The sequence below is a fragment of the Schistocerca piceifrons genome, chromosome 1, assembly GCF_021461385.2.
Source record: "Schistocerca piceifrons isolate TAMUIC-IGC-003096 chromosome 1, iqSchPice1.1, whole genome shotgun sequence".
NCBI classification, from domain to species: domain Eukaryota; kingdom Metazoa; phylum Arthropoda; class Insecta; order Orthoptera; family Acrididae; genus Schistocerca; species Schistocerca piceifrons.
This window is the reverse complement of record NC_060138.1, coordinates 701,913,337-701,938,162: the sequence shown is the minus strand read 5'-3', so window position 1 is coordinate 701,938,162 and position 24,826 is coordinate 701,913,337. Positions and strand designations below refer to the sequence as shown.

The following is a 24,826-nucleotide window of genomic DNA, read 5'->3' as shown; positions in this document are numbered from 1 at the left end:
GGCTGGCGTTAACGGCGGTATAAGAGGCCAGGCAGTGCGCATTCGCGGCTCTTCTGACAGCAGTGAGGATGTGGGCGTGCAGCGCGCTCCTGCCGCTGGCTGCATTCGCCACTATTGCTGTTGCTGTTGCTGCCGCCGCCGCCGCAGGCCATCAGGACCCGTCTCTCACAGCATTTATCAACGCCGATTGGTCAGCTTATCTGTCGGACCGAGCTGCAGTCGAGCGCCACATAAAGTGTGTCCTCGACAAAATGCCCTGCGACGCCGACGGACTGAAGCTGAAAAGTAAGCATTCCACATCTTCCTCTGCTGTGCGCTTCCTTGAGGCCACTGTCAGAGGCATAACATTTTAATGCAGTCGTAACCTCGCAATGGTGTGGGACAGCTAACGCTACACTTCATTACATGCCTAACTAACAGGTATCGAGATTCACTGCTTGGCTCTTTTATCAGCCTTCAGTTTATTAATTAGTCAGTAATACTCTGTATTCCGGATTTAGGATATGGAATTACTAAATTTCCCGCGACACAGTATATGATTAGGTCTCGCTATATGCTTATGGGAAGCGACACGTTTCATTGCAGGTGCATTGCAACATAACGTTTGTGAATACACGTAACGCTCTAAAATCCCAAAAATAACAAATGCCACATAGCACAACTTCCAGAAGACCACACACTACCCGAAAGGGATCAAATATACTGAAGCCATATTTCTGCAAAACGGCCTGAATCTCTTTGGACGAAGTAGTGGCAAATACCTGAAGAGTTGTTTCAATATTTCTGCCGCATTATGTGCTATGTCAGCATAAATATACAGAAGGTTATTGTTATTTTAAAAAAAATCGCGTAGCCTTACGCAAAAGCGACAGTTTATAAGTTTATTTAGTGGGAATGATTTACGATCATATTTACTCGTAATAAGGGACTATCTCCAATACAATTCTGGGGGTTACTCTGCTACGTTTGCAATGAATTAAGTCCTTAATTTTTATGTTGTATTCAAACTGTTGTTGATATTGACCTCATTAAAGACGAATCAAACATCAGTCGGGCGACGATAGGAAAAGAAACCGTCACAAGAATCTTACTGTGTATATTGCTCGAATAAAGTAAGTTGACTGTATTCTTTCTCCCCAACACTAGACCAGTGTTTTAATTACAGAAGAACATTTTTATACATTAATACGATCTGCACTTAATTCCAACCGTAGAATTCAGGACGAGAGTTAATTTCTTTTGTCTACTAAAAGATGAAAAGTAGTGCAACTGTACATCCGTTTAATTAGCTGGAACAATTCCCTCGGTAAATTCAAAAAATATGGTACAGACTATCAGTGGCAAAATGAGTTAACTGAACACAACAAAAACAACGACAGTTACGAGAACAGCTACGACCGCAAATCAACCAGTCAATCAGTTATTCGAGAGTGCAAAGTGTCGCCTACCGCGTTCTCGAAAATACGTGTTGGATTTTATTTGAATCAGATAGCTCGTACATACCTATAAGCAGCCGTACTGAGTCATAAAAACAAGACAGTGAAATTTTAGTACCGGCTAAATTCGGATACATCGCTACGCACTGCGGCAAAATAAGAACTAAGATATTCACACCTTATCGTTACGTCATACTTCTGATTACATATGAACCCACTAATCAGCAGCTCCTCTGCACGCACTCCCACAAACTTGGAAATACGATGAGAAACTTCGCTGGCGGAGAGAATCAACATGTAATTACCTGTAAAATTTGTGAAAATGTAGGGGAAAAAGGCTACATAAAAAATAAAAGAATCGAACAAATAAAAAATCTTGGGATTGTGCATTACACCGCTGTGGTGCAGCGTGTAAGTTCAGTCGAGCATTGCTTCAAACTAGAAAATCTAACAAGTGCTTGCGGAGTTGCTTGTTGCTGACCTTGGACGGAGCCAGTCCGCAGCTGCAGCGGCGATTCCAATTTCCACGCACGCAAGGCCTGAATGATTGTCGGAAACTGAGAATGGCTCAAAACCTAGACGTCCAAGCGTATCTCTATCGTCCCCTCAATCTATAGTCTAATATTCGTTAAAAAAAAAAGAAACATGCATTAGCCCTCGGCCAGCTGTATCGACTGAGCATATTACATAGGCAAGACTGTATCCGAATTTTATTGCACAGCGTCCTTAGTAATGTTAAAGGCCTTCCACAAGGAGTAGGATTTAGCACTGTAGACATGATAGCAAACGTTATTTGAAAGCCACCCATATACGTCGACATTAGTGAATGAGACTGGTAGGGATAGTCTGAAGCTTTAACAAATAAACTTTACTCTCATTTGTGATAAAGAAACAAGACAGGGTTATAAATGTTGTAAGAGTCTGGATGAAGGTGCAAACGCACGTCCGCGATACGGTGAGGATGCTCCAGACCTATCCGAGAGACGCGAGACTGCTGCGCTACAGAATTGCATCGCTGTCGACAATGGACCGGGCCCAGATCAGCTCTTTGCTTAACTGCATTACTGAAATACCTTTCTCACAAGGGTATCCATCTCGTTTTCACACGAAGTAGTATTAAACCGTCAACAAATTGATACAACTGCTCCCTCTCTTTACCGATCCGAAGAATTGCAAGTTCTTACTACTGAATTTCGTTTAACCTCGAAACGGCTTCTAACAATGTCCAGTGAGCTCAACAAACAAATGGATGAAAGTTCAATGATATGGAACTTAGAAATTCACTCCAAAATCCAACATTATAGATTTTACGAAAACAGTACAGTTTATTCCAGCTGCCACAAAATTCGCGAAGCACACTGTGACCCTGTTTTGAGAGACTACGAAGATCCATCGCAACTGAAGCACGTAAAATGACTCCCTGGACAGAAGTTCGGATGGTATAATTACTCCTTCGACAATTCATTCCCATCAACTTGGAAAGATGCGTTACAATAGTAAATAATAAAATCAGTGCACCATTGAATATAACTTACCCTAAATTTAGATTTCATTTTAAAAATGACAGGCAGCCAATAACTGGCCGTTAGGTTGTTAAATCAACGGCAAATAACTGCACCCTCTCTTTATGCCCGTTGGAAGTGGCAAGCTATGTACATCAAGCTGTTCCAATTATTAGCGGAAATTCTTTGTCGTCTAGTCTGAATGTCTGACAAATATATCTGTTGCCCTTAGTATCTTTTTGTATCTTTACATGAGAGAGCGAAGTTGCCGATATTTAAAATGCACCTTCCGAGCAAACGTAAGATTACATGAAATGTTGTAGGTTATGAGCACAACAAAAAATTCAATGTCCATTTCGATGACAAACTGTGCGAATAGTTTTGCGGTATTTCCCGTCATAGTGCACATCTGGCTACTTAGACGATTTTCGTTTCTGTTTCTCTTTCAACTAATAATGTAGCGCGTCCTTTCGAATTGAAGATGTGAGGACTAAGACACGAAAAGCGATAGTGAAACATATTGGTTCATACTCGCTGAAGAACAGCCTTCAACACACATACATAGTTCGCAGCAAATTCAAAGACACCCCTCGCCACTACCCCTTCTCTCCCGGATGTTTGTGATCGGAAAGGGGACAGGCAACCTTTGCGCCCCACGGTAACATCCTCATGTCCGAAAGAAGAGCATCTGATCATCATGGCACAGTTCTGGAGCGACATGTGATGTCAAATAGGTCTCCAGGCCCACGAGTTAAGTGAAACAACAAATGAACATGCTCTAAAACTGAGATGGATGACGCTGGATGTACGAGGGACCAAGCTCTTTGCAAAAGAAATAGTCACCACCTATGTTCCAATTAATATTCAACTGCACATATATAGTTCTACAATAGCTGCAATGCGTCTCCCAGGCGAATCACATTGTCCGCAACAGAGGTTAATGACTAATGGTACTCGTTCTTGCAATGTTTATCCGTTCTCTTAAGTATAAAAATACGAGTTACTGCAGATGTGTGTACAATTACACAATCATTGCGAATTACCTGAAGCAACGTCAGACACGACTGAACAACCTACACTAAGTGTAAACCGGTTAAGTAATACTACTAATTAAATGCAAATGCCGGCCGTGGTGGCCGTGCGGTTCTAGGCGCTGCAGTCCGGAACCGCGGGACTGCTACTGTCGCAGGTTCGAATCCTGCCTCGGGCATGGATGTGTGTGATGTCCTTTGGTTAGTTAGGTTTAAGTAGTTCCAAGTTCTAGGGGACTGATGACCTCAGATGTTAAGTCCCATTGTGCTCAGAGCCATTTGAACCATTTTTGAACTAATTAAATGTTCTAGTGTAAGATTTGCTCAGATGGTCACGCTTATTCCAGAAATGCAATGCACTTGTAGGACCGCACCAAAAACTGATAGGAAATAAGTATTTTAAAGCCATCTCCAGGCATTAGGAAAACGGTCCACCCTCGTGTACGTAAGCATACTGAAAGCAGTGCCACTATACAGCATTATACGAGGGTCGGTCAAAAAGTAATGCCTCCCATTTTTTTTCTACTTAAAGAAATTAAGTTAAGTGAAAAATTTGAATTTGGCGCCATTCCTCAAACCTTCTTCTGCAATCCACTGCAGTAGTAACTTTCTGTGTCAACAGGTGGCAGCACAGCAGAAGTTTGTAAGATGGCCGACATCGATGTTCGTTTGAGACAGCGTTGTGTGATTGAATTCTTGAATGCAGAAGGTGAAACGCCCATACGCATTCATGAAAGACTGAAGAAGGTGTATGGTGTTGTGACAGTGGATGTCAGCACTGTTAGACGATGGGTTCGTCGTTGTAAGGAAGCTGAAGGGCAAACACCGTTGACTGACGAAAAGCGGAGCGGCAGGCCGGTGAGTGCAGTGACTCCACACAACATTCAGCAAGTTGATGACATCATTCGTGGTGACCGTCGGATGACTGCAGATGAAGTGTGTCGCATTATTTCTCTTAGTAAAGGCAGTGTGATCACGATTATTAAACAATTGGGGTACTCAAAAGTTTGTGCACGGTGGGTTCCAAGAATGTTAACCGATCAGAATAAAGAGGCAAGGAAAACAATAGCCTCCCAACACTTGCAGCGCTTCCGTTTGGAGGGAGATGAGTTTCTGAAAAAAATTGTGACCGGGGACGAAACATGGGTGCATTTTTTTGAACCCGAATCAAAGAGGCAGTCAATGGAGTGGCGTCACACAAGCTCGCCGAGGAAGAAAAAATTCAAAACTGTGCGATCGGCAGGGAAAGTTATGGCAACAGTTTTCTGGGATACAGAGGGTGTGATTCTGGTTGATTTTTTGGAGCAGGGATGCACAATAAATTCTGTTCAATACGTCACAACCCTCAACAAACTTAAAGCACGTCTTCAGCGAGTTCGCCCAACAAAATCAATGGCAGATGTTCTTCTTTTGCATGACAATGCAAGACCACACACCAGTCGTCACACCTCTGACGAGATTGTCAAAATTGGATGGGAAGTTTTGCCTCATCCCCCATACAGCCCTGACCTGGCACCATCAGACTTCCATCTGTTCGGGTCACTAAAAGAAGCTCATCGTGGGATTCATTTTGAAGATGAGGAGGCCGTCAAAACATCCGTGCGTCAATGGCTTAGGAAGCAGAGCTGTGATTTTTACCGTGCTGGGATACATGCCCTTGTTCAAAGATGGACCAAAACTGTAGAGATGGGCGGAGATTACATTGAAAAATGACAAAATGATCCTCAATGTTGTGGTTTTCAACCTATGTAATTGCATTTAAATTTCCTGACAATTAAACGTAGAAAAAAAAATAGGAGGCATTACTTTTTGACTGACCCTCGTATTTAGTGCAGGTACTTACAAGTTAATTATTTAAAAAAATGGCTCTAAGCACTATGGAACTTAACATCCGAGGTCATCAGTCCCCTAGATTTAGGACTACTTAAACCTAACTAACATAAGGATATCACACACGTCCATGCCCGAGGCAGGATTCGAACCTGCGACCGTACCAGCAGCGCGGTTCCGGACTGAAGCGCCTAGAACCGCTCGGCCACAAAGGCCGGCAGTTAATTATTTGTCCGTCATGACTGTTATAATACACTGCCTGGAAAAAAGTGAAATACACAGATGGATGTCAACGTTACCTTCGTAACGTTCACTTCATCAGCGAGTATGTAAATTATTAACAGTTGCAGTTCTCTATGACAGATCTATCAGATTCATTAGTACCATTCGTTTTTAGTGTTGTATTCAGGTCTGGTACGATGTACAAGAGACGTGAAAAGCGTCAGGTGTTAGGTGATCACTGAAGGATACATACATGCCGCGGCTGGTCGAATCGTGCATTATCGAGATATGTTGGGCATTCGGATACGACAGTGCGCTGACGCTAGACTGCATACGAATGTCAGAGCAGGCATACTCGTCGTCAAGGCTCCAGTCAACCGCGTCTGACCAACACAAGGGAGTATCGGCATATTGTGCACCAAGGACATCGTAACTTCTTCACATATGCGCCTGCCATTCGAGAAAAAATAATGGACTCCATGCAACATTGTGTCTCATCTCGCACCATTGGTCGGAGACTAGCAACAATCTACTATGGAATTACCGCCCACTGTATATGCTGCCGATAACACTACAATACACACGGCTGCGTTTGGAGGGGTGCCGTGACAGGAAAGCATGGACTGTTGTTGAATAGCGCCTCATTGTGTTCAGTGATCAATCGTGATTCCACACTACCCTAGACGAATATCGTCGGCGAGTATGGCGCCGGCCTTTGGAGGAGGTCCTATTCTTCAAATGTTTCGGAGGGGCTCTGCGATGTTACTTCTGGCGTCATGGTGTAAGGAGCCATCGTTGCCCGTGATTGAGGGAACTCTCACGGCGTAACGGTACGTCACGGAATTCCTTCGTCCTCAAGTGTAAGGTTTCGTGCGGCAATATCATGGTGACATTTTTCAATGGGACAATCCTCGTCAATACAAGACACGTGTCTCTATGTACTTCCTGTTTGATGTCAAGAAACTCCGTGGCCAGACAGATCTCCAGATTTGTCCCCAATAGAACACGCGTGGGGCCAGCTCCGTCGTCAATTCCGTTGGGTTGTTTTGGCGGAGGAGACCAGACAGCGAGGTCATCGGTCTCATCGGATTAGGGAAGGATGAGGAAGGCAGTCGGCCAAGCCCTTTGAAAGGAGCTATCCCGGCATTTGCCTGGAGCGATTTAGAGAAATCACGAAAAACCTCTATCAGGATGGCCGGACGCGGGATTGAACCGTCGTCCTCCTGAATGCGAGTCAAATGTGCTAACCACTGCGCCACGTCGCTTGGTGTCAATTCCGTCACAGTGCCCGAATCAGTACTTACATAGAGGCCAGAGATGGTGCAACTTCTCATTAATAAAGAGGCTCAAACTCCCAAGCTCACTGTAAATTTGACTCTATACCGTAATCGCTGAAATAACATCACATACCCTTCAACACTTTTAGTTTCATTTTGTTTCTTCCTCCCCTTCTGGGTGCTGCAGTTTTCTTTTGAGGGAGTATGCATCATGTATATGCAAAGAGTTCTGCAATTATTGACAGGTGATGAAGAGACGTTAGTGCCCAAAAGTTGAGCGAAGTCAAGAAAATACGCAGCAGTGTATTAGGGAAATAATGTTTCTGACGTGTTTATACTTTCGTTGTGAGCTCAGTGTAGATCCTTGATAAGGTTTACAACGTAACGCCACAAAGACGCCCTTGCAGGATACATTCCTTGTACGATTTGAAGTAGATCAAAGATTGCAGCCTCAACAGCACTGAATATATGCCCTAATGACAGTTGCGATACGTAAGAAATTTTTGTTTTAGGCCAGTACAGGATCGACCAAAAGTGACAATGTCATATGGCAAAATCGATACCTGAGTGTAAGTGCACGACAGAATCTAATGTTGCCGCCAAGGTAACTGTTTCCATAAACTGAAGCTATCTCGAAACTTGCAGTTTCCTCGAGAGTTCCAGTTTCCTTACAAAGTGTATACTGAATACTCAGAGTAGATCGGGAAAGTAAGCCAGTGACCACTCTTTGTCTGCTGAACGATCTCTTCGGAAGAGTGCAGGAGAGAGTGCCGGCAGCGACTGAGCGCACTGGGTGCATCCGGCTGCAAACTGTGGCTCATGTAGACACGACATTACCGCCTCGGTTCAGAGGCCACTCTCGGTTTCTACAGGCGGTGAAGACTCCTCCCCCGCCAGGTGGAAGCGGAGCTATTGTTTTGCAGCCTTGCTCCCAGAATGGATAATGGTCCTCTGCTTTCGAGCAGAATGGTTGGTCTAAATCAGAGGTTCAGACGATTTTGCGACGGTATAGGACGAAAAATTTCGATATCCGCTGTAGGGTGGAGAATTGTGAGGTTCCCTTTAAAAGGTCAGGCATGCACTACACGCAATGGGCGGCTACCTACGCTAGCAGAATGCGTGTGGCGCACACATGTTGGTTTTTCAAGACATAATTCCCTCCACAAGCCCGGTGAAATACCTTCAGTCAGAGTAGCATTCGTCATCGCAGATCCAAGAAAGAAAATGTTAATATATTATTAGTTAAGCACAGGAGCGTCTGTGGAAATGTCTCGTAACTAATCTCGCTTATCAATGGTAACAAAGCCCACATAGTCCTAGGGACAGAAGCTGGTTGAAATCAGATGTCATTAGCAATGAAATACTGAATCCCAAATGGAATGTGCATCGCAAAGGTAGGTTGAACGCTGGTGGAGAAGGCGTGTTTATAGACATAACAAGATAACATCTGATGAGATTAGTAGATTCTGAATCTGAAATAATTTGAGTGAAGACAGGTATTATAGATGCATCAAACATTGCCATTGAATGCTTTTACGAACTGTCTGCCTCAGAAGAGGTAATGGCTGAACAGTTAACAGGAAAGTTGGAGAGTACTTAACGCAAATTTCCTTGTCACATTTCAGTTTTTGGTTTAGATTTTAACTTGCCCGTTATAGACTGGGAGCTCAAGTGATTAGGACTGGTAGTAGGGACAGAGAATCGTTTGAAACTGAGTGCCCTATCGGAAAATTACCTTGAACACTTAATCGTAACATCGACTCGTGAAGATCTTTGACCTGCTAGTTACAAACAGACTCTCACTTTCCGACTCAAGAGTAGGACAGAGAATCAGTGATCATAAGGCCGTTACAACATCGTTGAAAACGGCTGAAAATAAGAATACAATGGAAGGCAAGAAGATTTTTCTCCTAGCAAGAGCGACAAGACACAAATTTCAGATTACCTGAACGGACAGTACGAAAATTGCATCTCCAGGGCTTATTATGTTGAGCATCAATGGGCAAAATTCTAGAGTGTTGTACAATGCGCCTTACGACGCATATGAACCGAGCAAAGTTGTTAGGGATGGAAAGGACCTGCCGTAGTTCGACAGCCACATTAGGAACCTGCTACGAAGGCAAAGACAGCTTCACTGCAGATTTGAACGTAGCCAAAGCCTCACAGACAAACAAACATTAAACGAAGCTAGAATCAGCTTAAGGAGAGCCACGCACGAAGTGTTCAACGAATTAAATAGTACAATTCTGTCTATCGACTTGACAGAAAGTCCTAAGAAGTTTTGATCTTATTTCAAATCACTTTATGGATCGAGGGCTCTGTCCAGACATTCTGTGACCATAATGGCATTGAAACGGAGGATAACACAGAAAAGGCCGAAATATTGACCTTTTTTTCCAAAACTGTTTCATAGAGGAATGTCACATTGTAAAACTTTCCGTAAATTGTCGCACAAACGTCAAAATGGCTGATAACCAAATTGCTGACCATGGGACAGAAAAGCAACTGAAATCGCACAACAGAGTAAAGGCCGCTGAGCCTGACGGGATACAAATATGATTCTAAATACAGCACGCGAAAGAACTTGCCTCTCATCTAGAAGCAGCGTAGAGTAGGTATCTGGAGGAGCGAAGTGTTCCCGACTGGAAAAAAGCGTTAGCCATTCCCGTTTTCAAGAGGGGTTGTCGTGCAGACGCACAAAACTATAGGCCTTTATCTATGACGTCGGACTTTTGTGGAAGTTTGGAATATGTTTTATGCTCGCGTATTATGAAATTTCTATAGGCCGAAAATCTCCTCTGTAGGAACCAAAGTGGGTTCCAAAAAGAATGATCGTAAGAAACCCAGCTCACTCTTTTCGTCAACGAGACACAGAATGCATTAGATGCAGGCGCCCAGCAGATACCACGTTCCTTGACTTCCGGAAGACATTCGATACTGTTCCGCACTATCGCCTAATGAACAAAATACGAGCCCACGGGATATCAGACAAACTGTTTGACTGCATAGAAGATTTTCTAGCAAGCACAACAAAGCATGTTATTCTGAACGAAGTGAAGTCTTCAAACGTAAAAATAACCTCGGTCGTACCTCTGGGGAGCGTTATAGGACCATTACTTTTCACAGTATATACACTATGTGATCGAAAGTATCCGGACACCCGCAAAAACATACGTTTTTCATGTTAGGTACACTGTGCTGCCATCTACTGCCTGGTACTCCATATCAGCGACCTCAGTAATCATTAGACATCGCCAGAGGGCAGAATGGGGCGCTCCGCGGAACTCACGGACTTCGAACGTGGTCAGGTGACTGGGTGTCACTAGTATCATACGTCTGTACGAGAGATTTTCGGACTCCTAAACATCCCTAGGTCCACTGTTTCCGATGTGATAGTGAAGCGGAAACGTGAAGGGGCACGTACAGCACACAAGCGTACTTGTCGACCTCGCCTTTTGACTGACAGAGACCGCCGACGGTTAAAGAGGGTCGTTATGTGTAATAGACAGACATCTATCCACACCTTCACACGGGAATTCCAAACTGCATCAGGATCCACTGAAAGTACTTTGAAAGTTAGGTGGGAGGTGGGAAAACTTTCATTTCATGGTCGAGCGGCTGCTCATAAGCCACACATAACGCCAGTAAATGCCAAACGACGCCTCGCTTGGGGTAAAGAGAGTGAACATTGGACGATTGAACAGTGGAAAAACGTTTTGTGGAGTGACGAATCACGGTACACAATGTGGCGATCCGATGGCAGGGTGTGGATATGGCGAATGTCCAGTGAAGATCATCTGCCAGCGTGTGTAGTGCCAACAGTAAAATTTGGAGACGGTGGTGTTACGGTGTGGTCGTGTTTTTCATGGAGGGGGGCTTGCACCCCTTGTTGTTTTGCGTGGCACTATCACAGTACAGGCCTACCTTGCTGTTTCAAGCACCTTCGTTCCTCCCACTGTTGAAGAGCAATTCGTGGATGGCGATTGCATCTTTCAGCATGATCGAGCACCTGTTCATTACGTATGGCCTGTGGCGGAGTGGTTACACGACAATAACATCTCTGTAATGGACTGGCCTGCACAGAGTCCTGACCTGAATCCTACAGGACACCTTTGGGCTGTTTTGGAACGCCGACTTTGTGCCGGGCCTCACCGACCGACAGAGATACCTCTCCTCAGTGCAGCACTCCGTGAAGAATGGGCTGCCATTCCCTAAGAAACCTTCCAGCACCTGACTGAACGTATGCCTGCGAGAGTAGAAGCTGTCATCAAAGCTAAGGCTGGGCCAACACCATTTCTAGCATCGCAACCTCTCTGCATAAAAAAACATCATCCGCGAGAAGTCCCATGGAGCTTCCGACGTCATATGCTACGTTGCTGCCACGAATGTGCGGCATGTAGCGAAATCATATGCTCTGTAAAAGGTTTGTTGCAATGGAAGAGACTTGCCGCTTCTTCTGTTTTCATAACTTATCGAAAATCACATTTTGGATATTGTTGTTGGCTGCTTGTTCACGCTTCTCTAATGGACGCTGGGGTATTGATTCCATTAAGGAACATTCACTGAACACTAATCTCGTTACGATCCGAAAGTATGTGAAAGAAAGGGGAGAAAATCTGCTCTTGTCGCAAGCAGTTTTTTAGGGCAAGGGACTTGCTACCGCAAACAAACGCGTGCTCAAGTGTCCCACTTCCTCTGATGAAATACGATAATAATTAACTTCCTCTGACTGAAGAATTACGGTACGTCATTGAAGTTTAACGTTCTGCTGACAGAGGTCATCCTCAGTTGCATATCGACACTGGTAGTGTCCTCCACAGCTCACTGTAGGCAGCGAGATTTAGAAGCATCCGACAAGCCACCTGCCTGTTGCCTCAGCGCAGTTCAAGGACGCCTGACAGGTCACACTCGAGAAGCACGAAACCTTGTCGTTTCTTTAGTGAAGCTGTTTCTTAGCCTCACGAGATTGAACGGGCTATCTATAGTGTCTCCTAACCATAGACAAGAAGTACCCCAGAACCAATCAGCTTGACCACGCCAAGCACAGTGAGATAATCATTAGAGGTGACAGGCAATCTCCACAGTATGAAATGCTTTAATGTGACTGGATGCAGAGTGCGCCGGAGCAGGTTTACATAACTCAACCTACTTCAGGCACTGCATTACAAGACAGATGAATAACTCAAGATTTGCCATATTCCGACGCAGCGACCAATTCAGTCTTGAAAGTTTGTGTAAACTATAACCTCACTGAAGAAGACGATAATGTGAGTGAGAGAAACAAACAGATACACAGGCAGATATGGATTGTTAAATAGGGTGTGTGTGTGTGTGTGTGTGTGTGTGTGTGTGTGTGAGAGAGAGAGAGAGAGAGAGAGAGAGAGAGAGAGAGCGCGACCTTGCCTCTGTATGAAAACCACGGAGCGTACGAGAATGTTCTTCGAAATACTAAGACCAACTACAGATTGCATTGTAAGGACATTGTTGAGTGGGTGTTGCTCAAATGCTTTTAAACTGCTACCTCCTGGAAATTAATATGTAGAATCTTCACTAGTAACGGCTTGCAATCACATGCGTCACGCGAAGGACATAGTACCATTTTCCAGAATTTGAGTAATACTGTAAGTATTATGAAAATAGAAACAAAACTGGGTCGTATTCTCAGCAACAACCAAGATATTACATCAGTTACTTCTTTTTTTTCTTTTTTATCCCGAACTGCACTGTACAGGACAACACAATCTTTTCTGTCGTTCTCGGATTGATTACTTGTCAAGCAAGAGGAGACAAAACTGAATTCCTGATTCCGGCAATAGCTTTGAAGCCAAGGGAACTTTTCAGGAAACCTTCAACAGCATTGATATCGGTAAATATATGGAGTGCTTGCTCGAAATATACCCATCATGTTCTATCCTAGCAACAAGACTGCAGTCACACTTTAATGTTATACTCTTTCTCCGTGCAATATTATATGTGCTGCAGTATTTCACACAATGTTGCCACTGTTTCAGGATTGGTTCCAATCATGGTGGTACAGAAATGCTCCCAGTGCACTCTGAGGCAGAGACAGAACGCTCAGATAGTGAAACAGTTTCTTCGCACCTTTTACCCTGGTGTGTGGCAGTCTGTGGAAGATAAGTACCGCGGATGAGCAGCACGGTGCCGACACCAGCGCGCCGTCTCGCTCAGCAGCGCAGACCATCTGTCCCCGCCGTGCGTCACAACCATCTTCATCTTATTTCTTTCGCTTTGTTCGACAATAATATTTATTTTATACAAGCAAGAGACGTACTTTTATAAATAAAATATAACGCATTTATTCCACGTGCGAAATTTGAAAAGTGCAGTTATAATCACGGCAGTGTCAAAAACAAACTCAATTTAATGCTTCCTCTTCCTTCATATCCTATATCATATGAAGTAACAGAATGGAACTGCCTCTCCACTCACTTTTTCTGAAGCAAAGTAGTCTACGGCGCAACGCTGGTTACTACAAGATCGTTAAAACACGATGACTGTGGTGGGGCTGAAACATTGCTATACAGCAACATGAGGTGATTCTTGAAGCAAGAAATCTGAGTAATGCTACACATGGACATGTGTACCAACACATAAGGAAGTTATCTCACAATCTGACAGTGATGAAACACATGTCTTTCTACTGTTAGTTTCCAGATACAGGGTACTTTTTGTAATGTCCGTGATTCTTACTGTTTTCCTTTCAATATACAACAGGGTGTATATGTGGACAAGGAAAAAAATTCCTGGATTTCTCCCGGATTTCCGGTTAAAAATACACTTTCTCCCAGGTGAAAACATACTTTTTCCCTCTTAACTGACAGTATATTTTCTCTTGGAACTGTGTAAGTCCTTTGAATAATTATGGTTTTATACACGGGAGTAGAATTTCCCGGCGCTTTATAAAACTAAACGCAGGGGAAAAAACGCGTTTTGGAAAGATCTTTGATATGCAGCAACATATACGCTGCATATTTTCGTATTACGAAAGTATAAATTCGAATTCCACCAAACACCGCATGTTACTTTCCGAAGCATTGAAATCGAGATTGCGATGCGCTTTTGTAAGCCAGTCATAGCTCATGTCACGTGATCTCGCCAGCCGATGACAGCGGGTATTCAGAGCTTAGGACACGTGATGTAGTCAGCCAATAGTAGCGCGAACGCACGAACAGAAAAAGTTGATGGTTTAAATTAATATACATAGTGTTGCTACACGAAACGCAAAGCTTTCACATATAATATTGGTCTGTAAGATTAATACGCTGCAAGGGAAGCTAAGCTTTCACATACAATGTTGGTCTTTTATGCGCGTATTACAATTTATGATATATCACACAAATGTGCCAGTAAAGTTTTTAATAATCAATGTCTGATCTTCTGGGCTCGAAATTCATGTAAATGGCTAGTCACCAATGAGTTGATTTTTAAATGAGAGTCAAACGCTCTGTGATTTAAGAAATTCATCATACATTATCGCACATAGCTCCGTTTGAACTGCCAGAATGGTACTTTGATGCTAACGCTTTTCAAACCACCATTCAGAATATTTTCCCGTGACCTGTTAGAAATAGGTTCGTTTCCGCAGTTGCCACAGAGCGCCAGATGACAGGCTTGCGCAGCTACGATGTCGCAGGGAGCCCATATGTTCGTAAGCATAAAACATTACAAGATCGTACATTATGTCATAGAAGAAAGAAAACATCAGAGGATACTCCAAGAGCATCGGAATTGCGAGACCCATACTAAAATGTCCACATTAAAAGTGCACATTTGTATGTCCATATTCCCAGTTAAGTAGGCCACGACCTGATATTAAGCTTTTCAATGTGGTTTTCGAGATGTACATTTTCTTGGAGCACCAGTACTGTGTTATCTCATGTTTGGTTCTTTATTATGGCATAATGCCATACGTGCTAGAAGTTGAAAACGTGCACTTGAAATGCAGCGAACAGTGTGTGGAATTAAAAAGAAAATTCCTTTAGCAAACCGACAAAACTAACTATTGTTCAGCAAGGCAATTAATGCTTGACTGTCAGAAAGGTGGAAATCAGAAATCTGTTTTGCTTTCATTTGAAGTCAGAGCAGTAAACAAAGAGGAAACAGCGAAATCACAAAATGTAAACACGGGTCACGTGGAGACTACCCACTACCCCACTGTAACTCAAGACTGCTCTGCGCACCAGCCCCGGATCTACGGTATTTCCGAACCAGTGCAATACCCCGCCATTTCCTCGAGTGTTTGAGATAGAACGTCAAAAATTTTAAAAAAATCGAATTTTCAAAAAATGTTAATTTTGTAGTGCACATCTTTCTGAGGAGTGTGATGCATAAAACATGTGTGTTCGAGGAAATGTAAGATATGTTATTTGGTCGTAAGTGTGCCGAAGGGCAGTGCCTTGCATCCTCACACAGCATTCTTCTATCGTACGTCAGTGTGCTTCGCTCTGTGGAATTCTATATTTTCCAATGGATGCCATCAAACCATATTCAGGACAGTGGAAATTAAAATGTCCTGTGGTGCCTCTCCTGCTTACAATTGGCCGGTTTGAATTCTTGTCTTGACCCCACCTTGTACCATTCATTCAACAATCGCTTTCGCTCTGCTGACGACAGCGACGCGATGGTGTGGACATCACGAGACACCACAAGCGTTGGGGGAGTGAGAGGGGTGGAGGCACACGGCTTTCTCATCACTCAACCGTGTCACACAATCTCAACTGACATCGCGATGGAAAGAATGGTGCGCGCACACACATCGTTCTATGGCATCCCAGACGTGCTCAAGAGAACTGAGAGCAAACGACCTATGGGAATGGGGCACAAAACACCCTTATGCCCGTTCAAGAATGATGAAATGCTGCACTGCGATGCTGAAAGCTTAAGTCACTTGTGGGGTGCTCTAGGCAAACGATAGGATGCACATGATCGGACAGCAGCTTTCTAAATCGTCCACCGATACGATGCGGTTACGAAGGCCCCGTTCACGCTATGTAAACATCACCCTCTAGAGTACAATCGACCACCACATTGAAAGGGGTGCCCTGTTGGCATGCGGGATGCTTCGTTCCAATTGGTTTTAAAAGTATTTCTTTGCTTCTAACCAGCTGTTAGGCTTTGAATTGCTTGGTAAAACGGCTTACTGTTGCTCCTATATTTACTATTACTACGTATCACAACCAACTACTACCACTGGTATCTGTTATTCAGAAACAAATGTCTTCTACAGCTGACTTTGGTGACAGTAGTTTTCGCCAAATCTTTTACTACCGGATACAACTTTCACGTGCCAGCACGCGGAAAGTCCACAACTGAGGAGACTGAGCGCCGCCTGCACGCAGTAGGCAGCGATCAAATGTGTTGTTATCAAGTGTCCCGACCACAATGCGCTTTACTGTGTCGCTGACGGCCAGGACAAGTTCTGTAAACATACCAGTCACTTGACTTACCCGAATAAACCATACAATGTGACCACACGAACATCGCTATCTCCAGCACTGCACGAGTGTATAACGGTTACATTTGCAAGTCACTCATTGAATAAGATACGCTTATATTCATCCGATAGGATCTATCAGAACCAATCGAAAAAACATATATTTGAATTTTTTGCAACTCCTTATTCGATTATTCAATGTTCGAAAATTCTGCTGCGCAATGTCGTCCTCCCATTACTATTAATATCACAGCTTTACTTGCTGCTAGAAGTTAATTTCCAGAAAGTCGTAACTCACTATTGAGAGACTATAGCGACTTATTGACAAAAACAATCACAGTGAAATATACTGCCCGACAATAAAAAAATAAAAATAAATGAGCATCTAGAAGTGGAGGAGTAAATAAGTTGAGAAAGTAGGTGTTATTGTTTCACTAATTAAAAAATCGAGTAAATTTTACAATGAACTTGGCAGTATGAGCCCCCCTCTGGCCTAGGTGGAGTATGAGCGTCCCCTCTGGCCTAGGTACATGCACTGATTCGATAGGGATGGGCGTCATGAAGCCACTGTATCTTCTCCAGAGGCAACCTGACCCACAACTGCTATTACTGGCCCTTGATATCCTGGATACTGGTATTGGGATGGAGCTGACGTCCACGCTGGCCAAACAAGTATTTTATCGGGGAGAGATTAGACACTTGCTATTTGTGGGCTGGTACTGTCCTGTTAAAACATGACACTGCAAATGCTGTAGCATTTGAGGTCACACATGAGGACACAGGATGCCTGTAAAATACCGTTGTGCTGTCAGAATTCAATTACTCACTCCCAGCCGTGACCTGAAGTCATACTCAATGGCTCCCACACGATAACACAATAACTCGCCTGTGCACCTCCAAGGCTTAAGAAGAGTGGGGCCTCTTCCCAGGTTGCTGCCACATTCGTCGACGATGTTTATCTGGGGTAGTGCTGGAAAGCGATTTATCACTAATACAACGCGCGTGCCATTCATCAGTAATCCATGTATTCCTCTCTCGGCACCACTTCAAACGCAGCCGTTCGTGTTGCGGTGCTAACCGCAGCCTAAGCTTATGACGGTAATTCCCCAGTCTGACTGCTGCTAGTCTCTGACCGGGGTGGGGGATGACACTTCAATACTTGTTGTCGGGTGACAGGTGCATATGTGAAGGGGTTACGATGTTCTTGGTGCACAATACTGCATTCTCCCTAGACGCGGTCAGATGCGGTCGAGCGGAACCTTGACGATGAGTCTCACTCCACTAACGTTCCCGGCGCCAGTCACATCAGAATGCACCATAAATCTAGATATTGCACGATTCGACCAGACGATGAAATAGAGACCCACAATGAAGCTCTTTCAACCTCTGTCTGGTGCTGATAACTCTGTTATATACTAATACCCGGTATCTCTATGCCCTTCGCAATGGTCACTTAACACCTGAAGAGGTTCACGCACGTTATATACCCCATCAGGACCGGTCACAACACTAAAGCATCTGGTGTCTGTTCCACCTGCCACTAACGGGTACACCTTACATGTGCCAGCACTGTAATCATTTACATACCCGCACGAAGCACGGTGACATACGACCATGTCTTATAGATTCATCACTACCAGGCAGTGTATTTGCACGAAATTACCGCAATTTTGAATGCAGTAAATTCTGAAATTTAACGATAGAATATACAGTAGTTTGAGAGAACGGTCGTTGTTACCTTGTAACTACACAACGGAGTATAAATATTTGTGAGGAAATATTTTAGATGTCACTTTTAGAAGTCACTTACATTTCATATCACTTAATTAAACTGAAAAAAACTTTAAACTGGCTCTCAATGTGAATGCAGGAATGAGATGACACACACTCGAAATATACGAAACTAGAAACAATGTGGATGCCAAGAAATAAAAGGACAAGTGGAAAAATGAAGAAAACGAAACTTTACAGAAGCTCTCCTGAGAACCTGGCAGAACTAGCCCCCAGGCTGTGGCTAAGCCATGTCTCCGCTATATCCTTTCTTTCAGGAGTGCTAGTTCTGCAAGGTTCGAAGGAGAGCTTCTGTAAAGTTTGGAAGGTAGGAGGCGAGATACTGGCAGAAGTAAAGCTGTGAGGACGGGGCGTGAGTCGTGCTTGGGTAGCTCAGTTGGTAGAGCTCTTGCCCGCGAAAGGCAAAGGTCCCGAGTTCGAATCTCGGTCCGGCACACAGTTTTAATCTGCCAGGAAGCTTCATAGAAGAGATGTGTTTCACAGTAGCGAAGATGAACAAGTCTTCACATCTGTTAAGGTACGCATTTCAGTGCCATGTTTAGTGGATATGTTTGTCTTGTTTTAGTCCATACTTCCACCACTGAAAGTGTGGAGTTCTGTTTCACCCTGCATATACAGGGTGTAAATTTTAAGTTGACAAACCAGAGTAACTCCTAAAATAAGCTTCACACGAAAAAAATGTGTAGAATCCAAAGTTGATTATTTTCGAGGGGGATATCTGCTCGAGGGGGACATCTACTGGTGCTAGAATTAGCCCGCCACCCGAGCCCCGTTGTGTGGAAAATGGTTAAGGATCAATAAAAAATACTTACTTCGTAAATTTTGATTCGCTAAAACTAAAACTCTTCCCGTCACCCCATAGGGTGGGGTTTCAGAGAGAGGAATTAGAGTTTTACAAATGACCACGAAACGAACAAAACTTAATTTATCCGTAACCATTTTCCACGCAAAAATGAGAACATGGATTTTCTTGAATTACAGCGCCAGCTACCAAGAATCAAAACAAATGTTTAAGACAAAATATACGTAGTTTTTTTTTGTGTCGAATCTGATTCTGCAATAAAAAAATGGGGGTTCCCATTTGAAATTGTAAGTTGCCTCCCGCCCAACCTCCACGTGGCTGAGGTGGAGAGCTAATTTTAGCACCAGCACTTGTCCCCCTCGAAAATAATCAACTTTGGATTCTACACATTTTTTCGTGTGAAGCTTATTTTTAGAGTTATTCTGGTTTGTCAACTTAAAATTTACACCCTGTATAGCAATATCTAACAGTTAACACAATTATCGTCAAATATAAATATGTATACTGTAAATCAACGTAACTGTTTCATGTTTCGAGCGAAATGAAGGAAGGAAACATAAGAAAACCCGATGCGAAACGTATGCATTGTACCCTGTTGCAATATGACTTTTCTGTAGGTGGATGAGGAAATCGTATAGCTTAAATATTTCAGACAAATACTAATTAAATCAGCTGAGTTAGCGAGGATACAAATCGTTTCATTTCGAACACAATTCGTGCAGTAACAACTCCTCATTCACACGGCGATCATTTTAGGTAACCTTACTACAATTGGAGAAGACTATCGCTGTTTGTCCGTGAAACACACAGAATTTATTAATGTTAAAAAACTTTTGGTTAGTATCAGAGTTTCACCGAAAGTTTATGTCCCATTTTGCAGCTGGCGTTTTCTGGATCACCAAATTTTAAGTGGTTACGAATGGTTACACAATATTTGTTGTATGATAATGATCTATTGTCTCAGCATACTTACATCCAGAATGAATCGCAACTTCCTGTTTCCTTCCTCAAAATTTGATCACTTACAGCCAGCTCAAAACTAAGCTCCCTGTGTACAATAGAATTCTCTCTCGTTTCAAAACTTGGCCACTTTTCTGTTTGATTCTATCTAACGCCTATGTAATTTGTATTATCAGTGTAACTGCACATTTGAATATTGTAGTACAGAATCACACAAAAGCTGTTTTTAAGTTATTATAGCCCCCTTTCTTCACACTCATTTCAAATTTTTCCAAACTCTTCTTGAAGTTTTTGCATGGCGACGTCCAGCAGCTCATTCTTGGTGTTTTTAATTATTTTGATTCTTGGACATATTTTTATTTTGTAAATAGTAATGCTTTCAGTTTGAAGTAATAACACATTAATGAGACTATTAACAAAGTTAAAGAATCCTCTTCATGATGTTTGACTTCCGAAATTTCCTATACCTCAATGCATGCACACGTTAGTCCTAAACTGAAGTTTGATCGTTTCTACGTGGATTACCGAACCTTTAACTACCCATAGTCCGAATCCTAACAGGAATTCAACCAGTGGGCATCAAAGCCGAGAGAATGCTCGCCAAGTTGATCGCCGATTACTCGTTTATCTTCTACTGTTACTGTTTCCACTCATTTCGTACGTCGACTGCTTTCTTTTTTCACAACTATTTCCCCGAATCTTTCACAATAAAGGTGAATCCTAACTCGGACAAAACTTGGGACGCTGTTCAAGCACAAGCACAAAATATCGCCTGACGGCGAATAATGATACCTTCAGCGCGGATGGGCACTACTTCCGAACTCTTGCGGGAATCAGACGAAGCTGCGAGCAATGAAGTAATGGGAAAAGGAAAGCGTGCTCGGGTAACCGAAGCAGTTAAGGCTATCGCTCAGGCAAAACGAGCACAAATTTACACTTATAGCCACTGGATTTACTTCAGTGCCCAATTACGGCTGAGGTCTGAATTTCTTTCACATCATATATATTCACAGCTGCCGATTCAAAAAAAAATGGTGCACGTTCTCTCATACACAATTAAATTATTAGTTTGTAATGAGGCACAGGAAGCCACGAGTCCCTCATACCAAAACACCCAGGTAATATTTCTAAACAGCCCCGTAAATTTAATCGTCTAACTTCGGGTTCAATCTGTGAATTTCCGAGTACTGCTCTTAAAACACCCATATGTGGTGCAGCTAATTATTTATTTCATTTTTCTCTTCAATTTAGACCTCCTAATGATTTCATGATTACATTGACAGATTTACATTTAAACTATTTTTTATTCGTCCGAAAATATGATTTACCAATTTTGCCATCTTCCGATGACAAAAGTTGCGCTATTAATAATTACTGCCCTACGATTCTATACGTTGATTGATTTCCCAGTTTTTAGGAAACGGTTTTTTAGGCATACTGCGCTAGTATACAGATAGAGGAGTGGAGCTGGAATAGTAACTTATTTGAATGTTCTCTGAAGGTTTAAACAGAAGTCATCGTGTGCAGTACAAATTGCTTAAATTGTTCCCATGAGAATTCTTCATATATTTCTCAAATGCACTTCTGTAGAAGCAAGTCTGTCACTAATCGAGCACGTCTTCTTCCAATTCTCAATCCTATCAGTTTTCCAGACGTAATCCAAATACAGTTTTTATTCCACTTCCTTCAGATCCACGCTCAAGCAATTTTTTGCCTTGAAATCTGTTTTTGAAGATTAATATCATGAGGCGACGAAACAAAGAAAATACGATCTATAAACAGTTAAGTTCTAGGTTTTTGTGTACTGATATGGTTGCTAAAGCTCTGTCGGCTTTATTGAGAGAAGATAAAGTTTTTCGACCCACTAAGATCTTCACTAACTGCAACTGAGGACACGACTAAGCTTCTAGCGTAAATGTGGTGTAATCAATGGAATCGTTAACTTGTTTGAACCCCTTCTACAAGCAGAATGATCTTCGGCAAATGTAATCACTGTCTGCAATAACCAAGTGTCTATAATGTGAGTGCTTATTGTACAGGTTTGGTACCTTTCATGATGGACCAGAATTGTAGGAAATGTTCCATTAACGAGAAGCTGTTTACGAGGAAGCTAAAAAGACTGATGGCAAAGCATTACCCGGAAGCCTATCGCGAGATGGCACTTTTGGCTCGCCGTCTCCAACGTCAGGCCGCCGCCACCACCACCACCACCACCACCACCACCACCAGAACAGTTAGCAGGACCACCGACAGGTCCTGTATCTGCCGCTGCTGTTCCTGGCATCGTCTCCGACACCGACACGGCTCTGCAATCGTGAGTGGCCGCACACACGAGTAACGTGGACGTGCTCTCATCCAGTCGTCTACTGTAGTCCTTGTAAATTGGTCAAGTTAACCGACTTTTTTAATTACCTAATACATGATTTATTAACATTTACTAACAGGAAACTTAATTCCATATTATTCCTAGAATCACTGTTTTGATCCTACCTACTACCTGTCAACTGTTTCAAGTTGTCTAATTAGTCAATAAAAATGTTCAGTTCACCTAAAAAATTCCAATGACGGCACCAAACATAGGGTCCTATATACTATTCCAAAATTTTAAGATTCCAATGTTTACTTAAAATATTCTCTTGTCTCCAGTGAAAATAAGAATTGGTAGCTTAATACAAGGAAAATACTAACGAGCGAAGAGTGAGACATGATACTTTTACTCTTGGAGGAGAGAAGATTAGAATTTAATGTCCAGTCGAAGAAGAGGTGATTACCTCAGATTACGGAAAGACAGAAAAGGTAATGGACTCTTTGAATGCGTCACCTACAAATTAAGAAATGCCCATTGTAGAAATCAGACGTAGGTGGCGTAAGGACCATTTAAATGTAGCGCTAGTTTTAATTACCAGAAGAACGTAAGTATGTTCTGGAAAGCCCTTCCTTGTCTTCGTACGTGTGTTATATTCACATTTCGATAATGCTTCAGGAAACTGGTATCCCTGTAACCAGAAAACACTAAGCAGATTTATTCTGCCGAAAGATTACACAGGGCCACTGTTGTCAATCATGTAAAAGGAATTTTCCTTACTGATTACTTTTTACAGTATAAAGCAATAATAGCTTTGAATACAAAGGAAAAAAAAGAACTCATGTTTTATCAAACACGAGTAATTAGGATATCTAACATTTACAGCAGCCTTGGTACCATCTCACTTCTACTTACTCTCTAAAGAAATTCGTGGATGGAAAGCATTCAGAGTCCGAGGAGTAAATTATCGTACCTGTAGATGGGTATTTGGAGACATTCCAGGAACTATTTAGGCCATCGGATCTACTCATATGGAAAACATTCACCAAATTTCGTTAACCTAAAACTAGATTCTGTTGAAATATGCACTTTTAGCTTACAAACACAATCTTTCCCTGTCGGCCGAGGGAACTTCTCGCTACGCTATTTCACTCAAGTTATTTGTCGAACTGCATATGTAACAATATAGCACTGGTCATGTCAGTACATATCGTACTCAGCAATTACTACACTTATTCACTGAAGTGACATTTGTTCCTCACGGAAGTGATGCGTCTCGGATATGCATTGCAAAGCTGATCCAGTCAGCCCGAAGAATGAGGACAAATATTATCCAAGGGAACACAAAAGAAAACAGACAACAGAAAATAGTCTGCTTGGGAGGCAATGAAAAAGTAGACTTACTCAACCCCCGCACCAAAAAGATTTCGATGTGACTGCTACATTCCGAGAGGCATCGTGACAGAAAGGAGCTTCCGTTGTTTTGAAGACGAACAAGAGCACGCGCATGTGTGGTTACAGTCAAGTACGTCGTAGTTCAGCTTTTTTTGTGAACGTGCCATCGTCTTTGAGGCTATAATTTAATTGCGCTGAAGCTCAACACTAGAAAATTACATGCCATCAAACTACCTTTTAAATCGCCTAAGCATACAGCAAAGTTTCCTATGGGCATGTGAAACAACAGGAAACAGATAATTACATTTGACGTATTATCATCAGGGCAATGAAGATATGAAGATGATACCGTCTGCTGAGTAAAACTAATAATAACTCAAATAATACGCGAGCTGTGGTAGTTTATCGGTACATTAATTCCTTATTGTCGCCGTGTTTCCCGGAGGCGATGCACGCACTAGCTAAAAATTACTATACATTTTAAGATTTTGATCTGATCCCTTACATAAAAATTTGAAGCTGCTGCTGTGGAATATTAGAACTAAAGTGCAGTACACTTCATATAATCTTCTAAAAGATTGTAGTAACCACCTCCAGTAGTATCTACAGAAGGGACTGCCTTCATCACGCTAGCCTGTCCTTTTCTGGAGTACTGTTGCATTTATTTACTTGTTTATCTTTATTCATCTAAGGACCATCTCACAATCATACAGGAATTGTCAGGGTAATGCAGTGCAGTACAGTACAATGCTTTATGAGAATATGATTGATTTAGAAAATACAAGGAAAACACAAATAAGGAAGGCCGGATAGAGTAACTC

General features: G+C 42.6%; 2 protein-coding genes across 2 annotated transcripts in view; one reads left to right on the top strand and one right to left on the bottom strand.

Annotated features, from left to right (window-relative positions):
- The window catches only part of LOC124769265 (peripheral plasma membrane protein CASK-like), a 698,413-nt gene that overhangs the window by 127,693 nt on the left and 545,894 nt on the right, over positions 1 to 24,826 (bottom strand). The window lies entirely within an intron of this gene.
- Positions 7 to 24,826, top strand: part of LOC124710463 (allergen Tha p 1-like) — a 32,036-nt gene continuing 7,216 nt past the window's right edge. The window contains exons 1-2 of the mRNA XM_047240927.1: positions 7 to 285; positions 22,345 to 22,619. Coding sequence (XP_047096883.1) covers positions 69 to 285; positions 22,345 to 22,619 — 492 coding nt within the window. The 5' untranslated portion in view covers positions 7 to 68. The remainder of the gene's footprint in view (positions 286 to 22,344; positions 22,620 to 24,826) is intronic.